This window comes from Atractosteus spatula, chromosome 6, assembly GCF_055471065.1.
Source record: "Atractosteus spatula isolate fAtrSpa1 chromosome 6, fAtrSpa1.hap1, whole genome shotgun sequence".
NCBI classification, from domain to species: Eukaryota; Metazoa; Chordata; class Actinopteri; order Semionotiformes; family Lepisosteidae; genus Atractosteus; species Atractosteus spatula.
This window is the reverse complement of record NC_142711.1, coordinates 12,022,444-12,037,667: the sequence shown is the minus strand read 5'-3', so window position 1 is coordinate 12,037,667 and position 15,224 is coordinate 12,022,444. Positions and strand designations below refer to the sequence as shown.

General features: G+C 36.7%; 1 protein-coding gene across 1 annotated transcript in view; it reads left to right on the top strand.

Moving 5' to 3' along the window:
- The first annotated feature begins 279 nt into the window (after window positions 1–279).
- rgs20 (regulator of G protein signaling 20) overlaps window positions 280–15,224 on the top strand; it is a 28,173-nt gene continuing 13,228 nt past the window's right edge. The window contains exon 1 of the mRNA XM_088918647.1: window positions 280–452. Coding sequence (XP_088774773.1) covers window positions 348–452 — 105 coding nt within the window. The 5' untranslated portion in view covers window positions 280–347. The remainder of the gene's footprint in view (window positions 453–15,224) is intronic.

The following is a 15,224-nucleotide window of genomic DNA, read 5'->3' as shown; positions in this document are numbered from 1 at the left end:
CATTAAGCAATAAAGAACCATGCTATATCTCAGATAAAGAAATCATACATTTCCCTTAGTGTATACGTCCAAAAGCAGGTTTATAATCGGCCGCTACAGTGTTCACGGTTCACCACTCAATATTCAGTCCGCTGTGAAAACATACTGAAATCAGCTCCTCCTTTTTAAAGGTACAATTCCTCTGTTCGATTGGCGTTTTGTTCATTGCAATCTTTTTTTTTAATCACATGAGAACGTCTTTTGGGCAGTGCTATGGCTCTTCAACAGTACTCGACTGCTGCATTTTGGACATCTAAGTAGAAGGAGCAAGATATACTTGTTCTTAAAAAAAAAAGTCAAACAGACGCATGCGCATGGATGATAAGCAGCCGGTCCTCTATGAAGAGCCCGGTGCAAACGGATGTAATCAAGGCAAAGAATTACCTCCGTCTCCTGGCATACATGGTGAAACTGTAAGTACTGGTGGCCAAGCATGTATCTCTTGTAAGATATAATAGCTTGAGTAGAATCGTGTGAGTTATCACTATTATAACAGCATGAGATGTGATGATTTATAGCAGGCTTTAAATAGGAAAGGATTTATCTCCCTTTTCAGTGGTTGATCGTCCAGGACGATGTAGCTAGTACAGTAGCTCTCATGGTTGCACTTTCTAATGATCTGATAGGTGATTCTGCTATGTGCTCTATAGCTTAGTTTCCTCATAATAAGAAGGCGTTATGGTGATTACACAACATCTATCTGCCTTCAAATCTTTTTAATTAGTTTTCATTATTTTATTGTGATATATATATATATTTTACATTTTTCCTTCAGTTTCTTTCCCAGGCATTTAACGTTCGACAGTCTTTATTAAGGTTGTGTGTATGAGCATGTATGCGCGCATATGTGTGTATACTGTACATTATTATATACATACGAAAAGTCTTTTTTGCTGGCAACTATACATGTATTTTATAAGTATCGTTTTGAAAGGGAACAAATGGGTCTTCTACTGATAATTTCATCGTATTCTGTATTGTTTATTTGTTAATACACAGGCTATCATTATCTATGGTTTCTTGGCTGTCAGGATGTGCTCCATTGGTACTGCGGTTTTGATTCACGAGCAACGCCTTTGCTTCGTTATTCCTTAATTATACAAACTGTAGCGCTGTGCGGTGCATTTCTAGCGTTTAAAATATGCTGGGCTTTGCATGGAAAGATCTTTGATTTACCTTGTTATTGTGAGTGAAAAAAGACTTGGCATGCGTTATTGTTAAAATGTCAAACTATTGTATTTGAAGTTGTCTGACTTAAGGACAATTACATTTATTGGTTTATTGGACTATAATTTCTTTACGATATGAAATGGTGTTCTTGTTCATTTATATTTTTAGGATATTGTTTACGCAAATATGTAAAAGTCGGCAAGAGTATTCCGAAATAATGAGGTTTAAAATTTTGAGGATGTAACTCCTGAAATACTTTAAAAAAACAAATGTATAAAATGGATGGCTAATTGCTATGTAAAACACAAAACTACCGAACTGGTATTATAAAATGCAAGTTTAAAATACTTTTTCTGACTGCGTTTCAGAATCTAATGATGCCTGGTGGTGTATCTCAGAAAATAATGCTCTGTTGTCGGGTACTATCGTCTTGCTGCATATTGATCAACTTAGCTAATTAGAATACACTTAAGTAAATAAACCCTGAAATTTGCGCTATTCTAGTTGAAATTAAAATGCGCTTTCATTAAACGAGCTCATTTTGAATGTTCGGTCTGGTCTCATAAACACGCCACAAATGGGTCTGTCACATCGTAACTCAGCGTTGTTCATCCGTCGTAATAACCCTTTCGACTTTTTTTTTCCATGTAGAGTGACAGTACGACAGAACTTATTTCACAGTTAATAGCAATAATAATTCACGAAATGTGTACTGTACAGTAAGTGAAGTTAAGGGTTTAATTACAACCTAACAGCTCTGATACATTCAGGAAAATACTCTCTAAAGGCCCTGTTCTCAACGCGAGATGTAATAAAGAAGTATTGTAGCATCTTAGCACAGTATTTGTTTATAACATCTTAATTACGTGTATATGTGTTTATTTTCCAACTAGAACGTTGCCATTGTGGGCATCAAAAGGAGTACAAAATGTAGTAACAGTGAAAGTACAACGTTTCTGTAAAGCAATTAAAGTTTCTGTGAAGGAGTATGGACAGCTGGAGAAGATTGTAAATTGTTCTACCTTTCTCTAGAGCAGTGGTTCCCAGTCCTGGTCCTGGTGACCCACACACCTGCTGGTTTTCATTCCATCTCACCTTAGAGAATTAAAACCTAAATTGATCCCAAAAGTTGCTTCAATTGAATATTTGTCATTTGTTTCTAGTAACAAGTTTGGGATTTTATTTCACTTACAAAATACAACAGTTCCGGCTCCAACATGCATTATGTAGGAGGTAGAAACCAAGAGTTCAAATGAATCTCATTATTAAGTCAGCGAAGGGTTTGATTGTGTAACTCTGGGCTTGGCTGAAACCAAAAGCAGCAGTTGTGTGGGTCACCAGGACCAGTATTGGAAACCACTGCTCTAGAATCTAGACAATTACCGAATAACAGAATCACATTTTTCATTACTGCTAATCTAAAAATGACCAAAACCCTGTTTCATGAGGACAGAAGTTTGGAATAGTGATTACACAATTGCTATTCCAGATGTGACACAATCTTACTAAAGTACAAGACCCTTGTTACAATATTTTACTTAAGATCCCTCATGTTGCTAAGATCAGTTTTCCTCCCACAGTCCAAAGACATACTGGTAGTTTAATTGGCTTCTGGGAGAACTGGCCCTGGGTGTAAGTGTGTGCGTGATTGTGTTTGTGTCTTGTGTGTGCCCTGCGGTGGACTGGCATCCCGTCCAGAGCGTACTCAACTTTATGCTCAGTGCTTGCTGGGATAGGCTCTGGCTCCCCTGCAACCCTGAATTGGATGAAATAGTTAGAAAATGGATGGAGTTGCTAGGTCCTGTCTGTGAAGAAGCTCTCTGTAGGCTAAAAGAAGCATGGGAAGGATTGGAAGTTTGGGAAATTCAATGGAATCATCTAATGTGCAGTACAATTTACTTTACTATGATAAAGGTAGTGGTTGTGCCACTTTCTGTGCTGGTCTGTATGATATTAAAGACCTTTCCCCTCACCTTTAATAAATAATTAACAGATTAATAGAAGAAAGAAAAATAATTACACGTATTAAATCTCTTTTGATCTTTTACGTTGTGGTATTCCATGTTATTTCCAAAAATCAGTGGACAAAACATTATCTGAACACTTAAAATGTACCATGTGTTACTGTATTATTTCTCAGATCTGTTACTTTACGGCACTTAATTTTAAAAGAGGAAAAAAAGAGCAATTTTAAAAGGCTTTGCTCATGATGAGCTGTGTCTTGATTTGACATGTAATTCTCATAAGAACATAAGACAGTTTGCAGGCAAGAGGACGACCCATCTAGGTTATTTGGTTTTCAGTAGCTCAGTGATCTGAAGAACTTAACCAGCTTTTTCTTCAAAAAAGCTACAAAAAAGCTATGGTATTGGCTTTGACAATGTTGCAGGGTAGCTTGTTCGGGATTTACAGTAGTTTATAGACATGCCTTCTGTTCTCAGTTTAAAAAGCATTTCTTAGTTTCCATTTCAATACTTGAATTGGGTTCCTTCATACAGCCTTAACAGTCTCCTCTCTTCAAGACCAAAAATATTTAGTTCTTTTAGAAAACTAGGACATGTGATGACCAAAATGGTATACAGTATTCCCAATAAGGTCTTTCTAGTAAATTGTACAATTTCAACATAACATCCATTGATAACAATTATGGCCTTTTAACTATCATCTAGATGGGGCTGCGCATTGGTGGTGGTGGAGGGAAGTCCCCATTACCTGTAAAGCACTTTGGAGTGTCCAGAAAAGCGCTATATCTGTGTAAGCAATTATTATTAATTAATTATTATTCTCTTTTTATTCTGTTTGCATTTTTTAATCACTCCCAAAGTTATCTACAAGTTGAAAACAGTATGTTAACATGAACTCCCAACATCTTTTTCATAGGAAGCTTCCTTAAACTCAGTCCTTCTCATTTTGTATTTATATCTTATATTTTTTTGGTACTTGTATTAACCATGTTGGACATTTCTACTTTATGCATCTTCTGCCAGGAGTGTACCAATCTTGAATCCTGTTTTTTAAATTTCCTTTGAGGCTTCTGCTCCTGTTTTGTATTATCTGCAAACTTGACTTGCGTACTAAATGTCCCAGAATCTAAATAATTGGTATAATTTAGGAATTATAGTGGAATTTAGGAATAGTGGTGGTCCTAATACAGATCACAGTACAGTACTGAATTCATTACCCCAACTGGAGAATTCATCTGTTATCTCACCTTATCTATAGACCAGTCTCACACCTATTACTAATAAAGCTATGAAAATGACAGAGCTCAACTAAAAGAATATTTGCCAAATAATAGTATTTTCAGAGTCAGACTGAGCACTGAACACAACACTCAATGTGGATTTAGAAAGGATGGTCTTTAATTTATTAGAATACTTTGAATGAGAAAAGAGTACAGTTGATACCTGTAAAACACAATATTTATTTAGATTTTAAAATAGTTTTGATAAAGGCCCTCATAAAAAAATAATTCTCAAATAAGTTGTAGGAATACACGGTAATGTATACATGTGTAATTGGGCCATTGTGTGCAGTGGTGTACTGAAGAGATCTTATGCTGATTGTTCTTCTTGATCTATATCAATGAGATTCTAGTTAGTAAACAAGTTAGATCTGCAGATGATTCAAATATAGGGAGAGTGGTGAGCTCCAGAAGTAGCTGGAAAGGACTCGTAAAAACACTTAGACAAAATCATGGATTGGGCAGATACTTGGCTGATGAAATGTGACACAAGCGCCTGACAAGCGCAAAGTAATTCACACAGGAAAAAAGGAACGTGCCCTATACATGATTGACTCCAAGCTGCATGAAAGGCATCCGGGTGTTTATATAGATACTTTGGTGCCCTCACCAAGACTATTGATGCGGGGAAACAAATAAAACAGACAGGGTATTTAGAAGGAAATGTGGTTTAGGTAAATGGAATTTTTGCTCAGGCTTTACAATACATTAGTAAGGTCTCATTTATTATATACATTCATCCCAAGGGACTGTGTCAGTCAGTAGCGAAAGAAGGACTCATAGTCACAGCTGGAACATAAGAAATCTTACAGATGAGGAGGAAGCCATTTGGCTTATTTGGTTGCTAGTAGTTAAGTGACCTGAGCATCTCGCCCATTCATTCCTTGAAGAAAGCCAAGGCTTTGTCCAGACGTAACTCTTTGATGACTAAGATTCACAAGATCCCATCCTCAGTTTTAAATTCACCCACACTTAGTTTTCATTTTTGTTTCCATACTTTAGGATGGAAGCTAAAGGAATGTGCATTTTAAACTAGGCAGGAGAAACCTGAAAGGGAATTCTTATTGGAAGGAGAAGAGGAGACATTTTGTGTGGGTGTCTGGGAATGGTTTCTCATCTGGATGGTGGAGCCCAGACTATTGTTCGAGAAGCAACAGGACTAAATTTGAGATGTACTACACTGATAAACTACAAATAACAAATAATCCAGATGGACCACATGCCTTTATCTCTTTGCAAGCTTTCTTATTTTCTAAAATGTGAGGGACAGAGTTAACATGTATCTGAGCTTCAGTATTTATTTCACTCGATTCACTTCCTTTAATTCAACAGTAAAGGGTAGTAGCCAATAATATTTACAAATTTAAAGTGGTCAAAACATTTGACAAAAGCAAAGGTTCTGAAACATCTCAGTTTAGTGGTATTCTACAATATGAAAGGTTAGGCTGATATTTTTTATGATATTGTAAAGTATACTTTTGCTGCTACATGTCTTTTTGGGGAAACAGTAACCATTACCTTATGATTTACAGTACTTACTATGCAGTGTATTATGTGGAAAAGTTATATCATAGATCACCGCAAGTACCCTTTTGTGTAACATAGGACCTTCTGAATTCATTTCAGACCTAGAAGCACCAGTGCTGCCAACATGAACAAAGCTACTATCTATGCCATTACAGTTTTGTAATCTTAGGATAAATTAATTAAAACATTTGCTGTTCTATTCCTTTGATAAATTATCTTGATAATTAAGGATTATCTGGTGCAGAAGCTTAAAACTGAATAGGGCTGCTGAGGTTGACTACTCTTGATCAACAGTAGTGGCTCTTGACCTTTCACAGCAGCAATATTGTGATCTATATTGATTAAAGCAACATCTATGACATTATAAGTGGTGATTCCGAATCTGCAGGAAAACCAGAAAGACATCTCAGTGCTAAAATCACCACTTCGATACAAGGAGGCCTCCTTCAAGTTTCAGAATTAGCCATTAAAAGAGCGTGACTCAATTATGCACCAAAGACAACATGTGAACTTTGCAGAGCTCCTCAACCTACACTGCACAGAAGAGTCTAGTACATGGAAATGCATGTGATAGTTCCTGAGGTAGAATTGCCCTCTATAATAATGACCTCTTAAACCCACCAAGAGATTTGAGAGGGCCTTGCCTTTTATAATTTATCCACAGCAAAGAGACAACAGTTAATTTATTGTTTTTATCTGGAATGGGAGTACATTGTTATGACAGGGCTGTGTCATACATGCAAGTGTTGTGTGTAAATGCTCTTACTGGGTGTAAGATATGAAGTAAGACAACTGAACTTGAACCTTAAGGTGCCAGTGTTAATGCTTCTAGCTCAGTATCCTGAGAGGTATAAAAATGGGCAAACATTTAGGAGTAAATGTAGAGATAATGAAAGAGAAGGTTTAAATGGGACATGGAGGGAAGTGGAAAGAGCTTGCAGGTCATTAACTCATCTGTATGATATAATTGCCACCTGAGAGACCTTTCTTATGGAGAGCCAATTTAGTGGGTATTGTTACCATGGGTTTAATAGTGACTGTTAGTCTATCTAATCAACAATAATCAGCCAACAAGGAATACCACTCTACATGGTTGGGTGGATTGCAGACATTGTGCCTTGTGAATTTCCAGTGTCTTCTTCATGTGATAAGCTATGACTGTCAAACAAACATTAACCTTACACCTGGAACTGTGGCTTTACCTTAGCAAACTCAAGAACAGATAGGAGTCAATTTCATACTGGGATATGCAGAAAGGTATTCACTGCCATTCACTGTAAAATTTGGAGCTTATGAGTCTATCAACACTACTTCTCCGCTGTACCTAGAGCCCAAGGAAAATAATTATACTGTACAGATGGAAATCTGTTTCTTCATATTGCCAAGCCCCAAAAAACACATGTACTGTGTAGTTATATGCTTCAATAGATGGTTGAAGTATACCCATCCATTTTCTTAGCTCTTTATCCAATACAGGGTCGCATGGTTTTCAAAGGTGGAGTACACACTGGATGGGGTGCTAGTCCATCACAGGACACACACTGATGCAAACACACACACCGTGGCCAGATTTCCCAGAAGTATATCTTTGTACTGTGGGAGGAAAACGGAGCACCTGGAGGAAACCCACACGAACATGGAGAGAACATACAAACTCCACGCAGATAGCACCACAGAAATTGAACCCAGGACCCCAGTGCTGCAAGGCAGGAATGCTAACCACTGTGCCTTATCTGCATCTGCAATGGTATCTGCAAAACAATTTAAGCAATCATAAAAGAACATAATTTGTTATACATCTAACCATGTGACTTTTACAGATTCTAATTTTATTGTATTACAATGACATCACTGTTCCTTAAATAGCTGAACTTAAAACAGGATGTCATCAGACAACTGGCTTTTTGATTTAATACTTTCATGTGTTTTTATTGCAAAACTGCACAACTTATATTTGGCTCTTCAGGTGGCTAATTTATATACCAAATCCTTGTCTTGCCCATATTTTGCATAACGTTTGTAGAAAATAATGTTTTTCCCTCATATGGTACCAGCACACGAAAAAACACAGATGAAGAGGATCTATGTTTGACTGACTCAAACAAGATGATTCAGAAACAGAACCCATCCCATTGAAGGAGAAAGTTGAATTATTGAGAAGTTTTTTTACTCATTATTGATTTAAAAGATGTATACATTTTTAGATCTTTACAGTTTTCATAGCTTTAGCTCTACTTTTGACATTAGTACTGGTAAGTTTTTGAGATTCAGTTAAATACTTGTAATTAAAAGGCTCGTAGAGAAATGGAGGGGACGTGAAAAGACTCCAAAGACCACCTGAAGTTCAAATTGGGCCCTAGAGTCAAGAGGCTACCATGTCCAAAGTACATTTTGTCATTATATGGAAGGAGGCAGATAGTAATTGCTTTTTTTCTGTATAGCACTGACCCTCATGCCTGGCCTGGTACCTGTGAGCTTCCAACAATATCAGCGATCAGTGAGAACTGCCTCAAGTCCCCCAGCTAATGCCTGTAATGCACTGTATGCATGAAGCATAACAGGGAATGGATGACAGTGGTTTGAAGGCTATGTGTGTGGATTATTCTCCTTTAATGTTTTTTTTTTTAATGAAAATGTTTGTTGCAACCATTGAACCTGTGCAAGGAAAGTACTTTATTCCACTTCTCTTTCTCTTTGTCTTTCTCTCTCACACACACACAAAACACGTACACAAATAAATGCTAGCTTCATGAAACTGTCCTTTGCATGATTTACTGACTGTCATGAGATTGCAAAGGACTGTAGGGATTACTGTGTCGTCTGTGCCAAGTGCTGTCCTAGAATTCACAGACCTTTCTGCACATGTTAATTAATCTCTGCTTAAGCACTGCAATTGTCAGACCCATCCTGTTAGACAGCAAGTAAGATCATTTTCAGTGCTTGATAATTCTCTCCTTGATGGAACCCCAAGAACTCTTCTACTTACATGTCTCTAGATCAAAGACAAAATAAATACATTCCTGCTAGGAAGCCAGTTCAGCTGAGCATTCTCTAGGAGTATTAAGAAAAGTTCATCTTGACAAAATATTTACACACAATACAGATATGCTTTTTATAAATAAGAATTTTATGTAAAATTTATTTACAGGAACAGTGACAAACTGTTTGTTTTTAATAAAAAAACAAAAAAATAAGAAAAAAACAGCATAGAGCAACAACATTTACCCCACACCCTACCTTAGTGTTAACGCCCTGAACATTTCTGGCTGAAGATCTCCTGAACACAATCAAACATCTGCAATATAAGTACTGTGCAATAAAAGATTTCACAGCGTCAGCAGCAGCACCAGCGTCCTTTTAGCTGGGGTAAGACTAACCAGCCAGATGCTGCTGTGAGTTACCATGATTAAAACCAAACAATGGAGGATTATCTATATGGCAGGGCTTTCATTAACTTAAATTTAGAAAAGGTATGTCTTGTCTTGTTGATCTTTACAAACAACCAGTGTAACGGAAACAAACAAAGCATATTTTCTGGTATGTTTATATTTTCAGAAAGCTTTTGATGAAGGTCCTCATAAACGAAGACCTCAAATATTGGTGCTTTAAATAATGCATCTCTTTAGAGTGAGAACTGGATAATGGATTGAACACAGAGTGGGGGGGTGGGAATGCTCACACTGGGGTGAGATCATTCTAGTACCTCAGGGGTTAGTATAAGAAACACTCTCATTTATATCACTGATCTGGATTCTGGTATGGTAGTAAAATAGTCACATTTACAGATAATACCATAAAAGGACCAGCAAAGAACGTAGAAGATGGAAAATAAAATTAATAAGATTTGGATACAATTCAAGATAGGGAGACATGAACACCTACCTGGCAGACTTGTTAAAATTGTACTATGAATTAGTAAGACTTAATTTATAATATTGAGTACACATTTGATTAACATGTTACAAAAAACATATTGTTACTCTGGAATCTGTACAGACAAGAATAAACAGATACATTGCCAGGCTTAAAGGAATGAGTAGACTGTGAGGGGACATCATTCAAGTTTTTACAATCCTCAAAGGCATTGATAAAACCTTCCAAATGGACAGGGTCTGTCTTCACATCAAAAAAATATATTGTTGCACTGGAATCAGTCCAGAGAAGAGCAAACATTGGGGTTTCTGGCACTAACAGACTGAAGAAACTAAACCTTTTTTAAGTCTTTAACAGAGAAGACTACTTGAGGATTTTGAGTACTGACCCAAGTACTCAAAATCCTCAAACTGCACTGGAAGTCAACACAATGGATTGGGAAAAATCAGCAGGGAAAAGTGAATAAAAGGACACAGATTGTAACACATGGAAGTGTATTTAAAACTGAGAACAGGAGGCATGTTCCTACATGAGTGTCGTGAGAGTCTGGAACAAGCTACCCAGCTGTGTTATTTAACCTGATACCCTGGCTTCTTTCAAGAAATGGATAGATGTGATCACTAGATGGCTGAATGGCCTCTTCTTATTTGAAACTTTCTTTTATCTTCAAAACGTAACCACATCTAGGCCCCTGGCATTATACAGGGAATTAGCTTCATATGACTGCAGCTACAAGTGGTCTATGAAAAGTAACTTAAAGTGAATCATTAAATTACTAGAAATTATGGAACCCATATTTATATTGTTCCAAATTCTTTTTCTAAAAAAATGTATTCAAACTTTTCTTGGATATTTTGCTGTACAACTCTGCAACATTGAAGCTCCTATTCCAAATACCCGCAGCAACTGAAGTTTTTTTTATAGAGGCTACTAACAGAAAAGTCTAACAGAAAGCCAATCATTTTGTCTTGGCACCTGAAAGACCTACAGATACTACATGAGATGTATCAACAGCCTTGTCTATGGGGACACCATAAGTAAGCATTGCAGCACAGAACACCGAATTTATTTCTATTAATAACAATACGCCATCCTCATTGAAAATATCTACTAGCTTGAGAATTCCCTTGCTATTCCAAAGAGAACAGAAAGGAGAAATACCTGGAAGGAGTTTCTGACTATAGCAGTAGCATGTTTTCTGGGACTTCATGAGTCTTTCAATCAAAGGCAAAGTCGAAACTAATGGCGTGATTGTGGGGTCAGAAACTACCAGTGCAGTCGTGAGAGCCCTCCATTGCTCTGAATAACTTTTGGAATATAAAACTGAGACAAACATGAATTTAGGAGAAGGAAGGAATGACAAAAATATCATTATACTAGACTTGTGCATTTCCAAGCAAATATTTCAGCACCCATTGCTGTAGAGTTTATGAAAGATTATTTAGAATTCATGTCAGTAAATTCAGGATCCAGAAGTAGTAGTTGACATTTATATTTTTATATAAAGCAGGTTATTTGTTCTTTGTGATTTCTTTTGCTGTGGACTGCTATGACAAAAACCTAAATTGTTAACAAGTGTTACAGTTATTGTCATTTACAAGTATTTATATCTGTATAATTTTATCAACTCAGCCTAGTAGTAATACATAGTATATTTTTCTGACAGGTTTTCTCTAGTTTCAGAAGCATAGTAACTGTATACCTGGATTAAAGGAAGGTAAATGTATGAGCCAGAAAGCATTCAAACAGATTAATGTTTTATTAAAATGACGGCACTTATTTTTAGACTTATTTTTGTTTATTTCATGACTGGATTTGTTATTTTAGAGTTGTCAGGTGGTAAACTGTAGGCCTAATTAAACTCTGAGGAGAGCACCATGCTGATCTTTTTTTCATTTATACTTTAGTGTTTTTCCAGGAAATCCACCAGGGAATGAACATTTAGTTAATTAAAATAATGGGCCTATAAATTAGAAAGAAAAATTGTATTATATAATTGTTCATATTAATCACCCTACTGGCATTTGTGTCACTCTTATATAAACTTAACATTAAAATACTTTATACTTAACAATGAAATATAAATCTTTTCACTTAACTCTATAATTACAAAATAACTTAATTTATCTGATGTTTCTCTATGTACTTAAACGCCTTACATGTACACGACTTAACACTAAAATCTTTAAACCAATTACTTTTTTGTTTTAATGGAAAGATATAGAAACCAAAATGGTCATTTTACAACAAAAAAAACATATGGCAATACTGGCTTTAGCATAATATTAGACTTTTAGGTATACAGTGAAAAAACATATTAATATTTTCTTTTAGTGGAGTTCTAATTATTGGATGTTAAGATTTATGAAAAAAAGATCTGGGAAAAATGTAAAAAGGAGCAATGTGCGCCCATAAGCTTTTGATACTGTTATAATACAGTGCTCAGATTCCCATTCTATTTTGGATTTTAGCATTGATTTATAGTATTCAGCTCTTACATAAGATTCAAACGTCTGGCACCTGATGTTTTGAAGATGCCTGCTTTTCCTCCTGCACCTGCTATTATGTAATGTGTGTGCCCAACACAAAAAAGATGAAGAGAGTAGGAGACACAAATCCCCCTCCTAGGGAATTCTGCCTCCTGGAGGCAGATTGTGGGTATTTTTATTTCAGAGCGCTAAGTGCTCAGAGGCCTGACTTTTGAAATACAAACGTACACGCTGTACTTTTGAACAGCATGGATTGTTTAGCAGTAGATTTTCTTATTAGGCCTCTGCGATCAGTCAGATAGCTGTGTTTGCACTGCGCTTGGGCTCAAGTTCGAACATTAATCCCTTTCCGTACAGTTTCCAAACGGAATGGCATCATGGTTGTGTGTTTTCTGTGGTAGGCATTGCATTCTTGCTCTCCCTACTTAAATGAAGGATTAATTAGCCGTTACTAAACAGCAGTTCCCTTGTGTGACTTACATTAATAACCCCCGGGCCCCCGGCTAACCTGCAATTCTGATGCTGCTTTTTGTCTTAAATAATATTGATTAGGGAAGGGTCTACAATTTCAATTTATTTAAGGAACACATGATGGTTAACCCATTCCAAAACGCCGAGACTCAGTTAGTAGTCATACATTGATGTTATGAGTTTTTATGTTACAAATACACATAAAAAGATAATAGTACAGGATTTTCCTTTGAAACAGAGAACCTTTTAAGTGTTTTATTCTTATTACTATTTACTTTAATTTAGTGTATAATGTCTTGGGTAAATAGCAAGCTCCAAGAGCACTGAGTTTCAAATACTATAAGGGAATCATCATAAAATCAAGCTAATGAGGAACTAAAACACATAAGAGTTCTTACTTGCATGGGCATGCAAAGTCGAGAAATTAGCCACATTACTGTCCTCAGATAGATTAGATCAGATTAGATATCTGATTATCACTTTGATATATTCCATGATGGAATCTTGTTCAGACAAGCATAGAGGGATATAATTTTGTACTAACTTAGATTCATAATATATTGTACTTATCTGTAATTGTTTTGAATTGAAATAGTAATATATAGAAGCAATGCAGTCACTTCCTCAATGAAATATCTAATGAGTCACTTTTTAAATACTGAGAACATTTTAACTCAGAAGGCAAATTTGAGCACTCTAAAACATCAGGATCAGCATGCAGTTTATTAATATATAGCCTTTATATATAATGATAGAGGATTACAATAGCCAGAAATACATTTGGTTTGCTGTAGGTACAAGTACAGGTTGCAACTCAAATGTCTGTGTCTCCTAAAGAGGTGTTCACCAGCAGTGATCGGGCTTTGTAGTCAGAGGGGATTCATGAGTTCTTGTCTCTTCCCACTACAAGCAAATCTAGACCATGTGAAATACCTACAATGTACTTGTGTGACCCTAAGAACACTATCAAAGCAGTTAGAAGTCCAGCTCAGGCAGTCTGCTAAACCACAAGAAGCATATTTTGGGTTGGAGGCTTGTCCGTTCTTAACTATTGTAAATGTTATTTGTTGATATTTTACGTAACATAAGAAAAATGCATTCGAATGCCACCCAATGGCTACAATAGTTTACCACTGTGACCAATTAAACAAAATTGTTTTGAGAAGACTAAGGTTTTTGTATTCTGTTTCAATATCATTTGAGTACGATACACAGTAGTGTGACAGTTTAAGATACTTCATCTACCAAGTTTACCAACCTTTTTACAAACACACATAGATACATAAACACAAACTGCATGCTCTAGGAATCAGTTTATATTTTTTAAGAACACTTTTGAGATGAGTTTGAGAAAAAAATAATTTGGACAAAATGTCATCCCTTAATGCTATCCTAAATGTGGTTATGTGTTATTATTGTGCATCAATGATGTAATATATTGCTGTTGTTTTATTGTGCTTTAGAGTTTATTAATTATAATAACTTTATTTTATGTAGCACATTTCTAGGTAGCTTCACAAAGCACTTTGAGCCCTGGGAATGATCCTAGTTATGTCCGACCTTCTTTGACTTGACTGTTTTGGGCATGTTACCTAATTGTATCTCCCTCAAAGAAACAAGGTTCATTGTATGTGACTAATACTGGTCAGAACCAATTTTTCATTTCTCTCTCAGGCCATCCTGATGCTTGGGTCAACTTAAACGATAGAATTGCTATTGGCTGGTAGCCACAGGAGACACTCTAAACAACCTGAAAACCTGGCCTGGGGTTCTGCAAACTGTATAGCTCTTAGACATTGCAGAACCTATAGACAGGTGGTCTGAGCCTGAGCAGGTGGCCCGAGCCAATACCTGAATCGGTACTGAACGTAAAATGGGCTGTTCCATAACTCATATTAATATAACTATAATCCATCTATCCAATTTCTAGCTGCTTTATCCAGTGCGGGGTTGCAGAAGAGCCAGGCAAGCAATGGGCGCAAGGAAGGATACACCCTGGACAGGACACCAGTCCATCGCGGGGCACAGGCAAACACAAGCAGAGACACATACACACTCACAGCAGGGCCAGTTTTCCCATAAGCTAATTAAGCTTCCAGTGTGTCTGTGGACTGGTGGGCAGAAACCTGAGCACCCGAAGGAAACCCACGTGACCACCAGGGAGAGCATACATGCCACCATGCGGCTCCTATTCTTATAATTAACATCTGCACATCTTCCCAACATTAACCCCACAGCTGGGTTTGTGGTGAGGGATCCTTGGCTCAAGATGTGGTCAATATCATGTACCATGTATTCAACATGTATTCGAATTCAGCACACAGGTTGGCAGAATGCGGCTTTATGGTATTCAGTACCGCCATGAAATGAATAATGAAAGATCATCGTTATCAATTGAAATGTGGGAACAA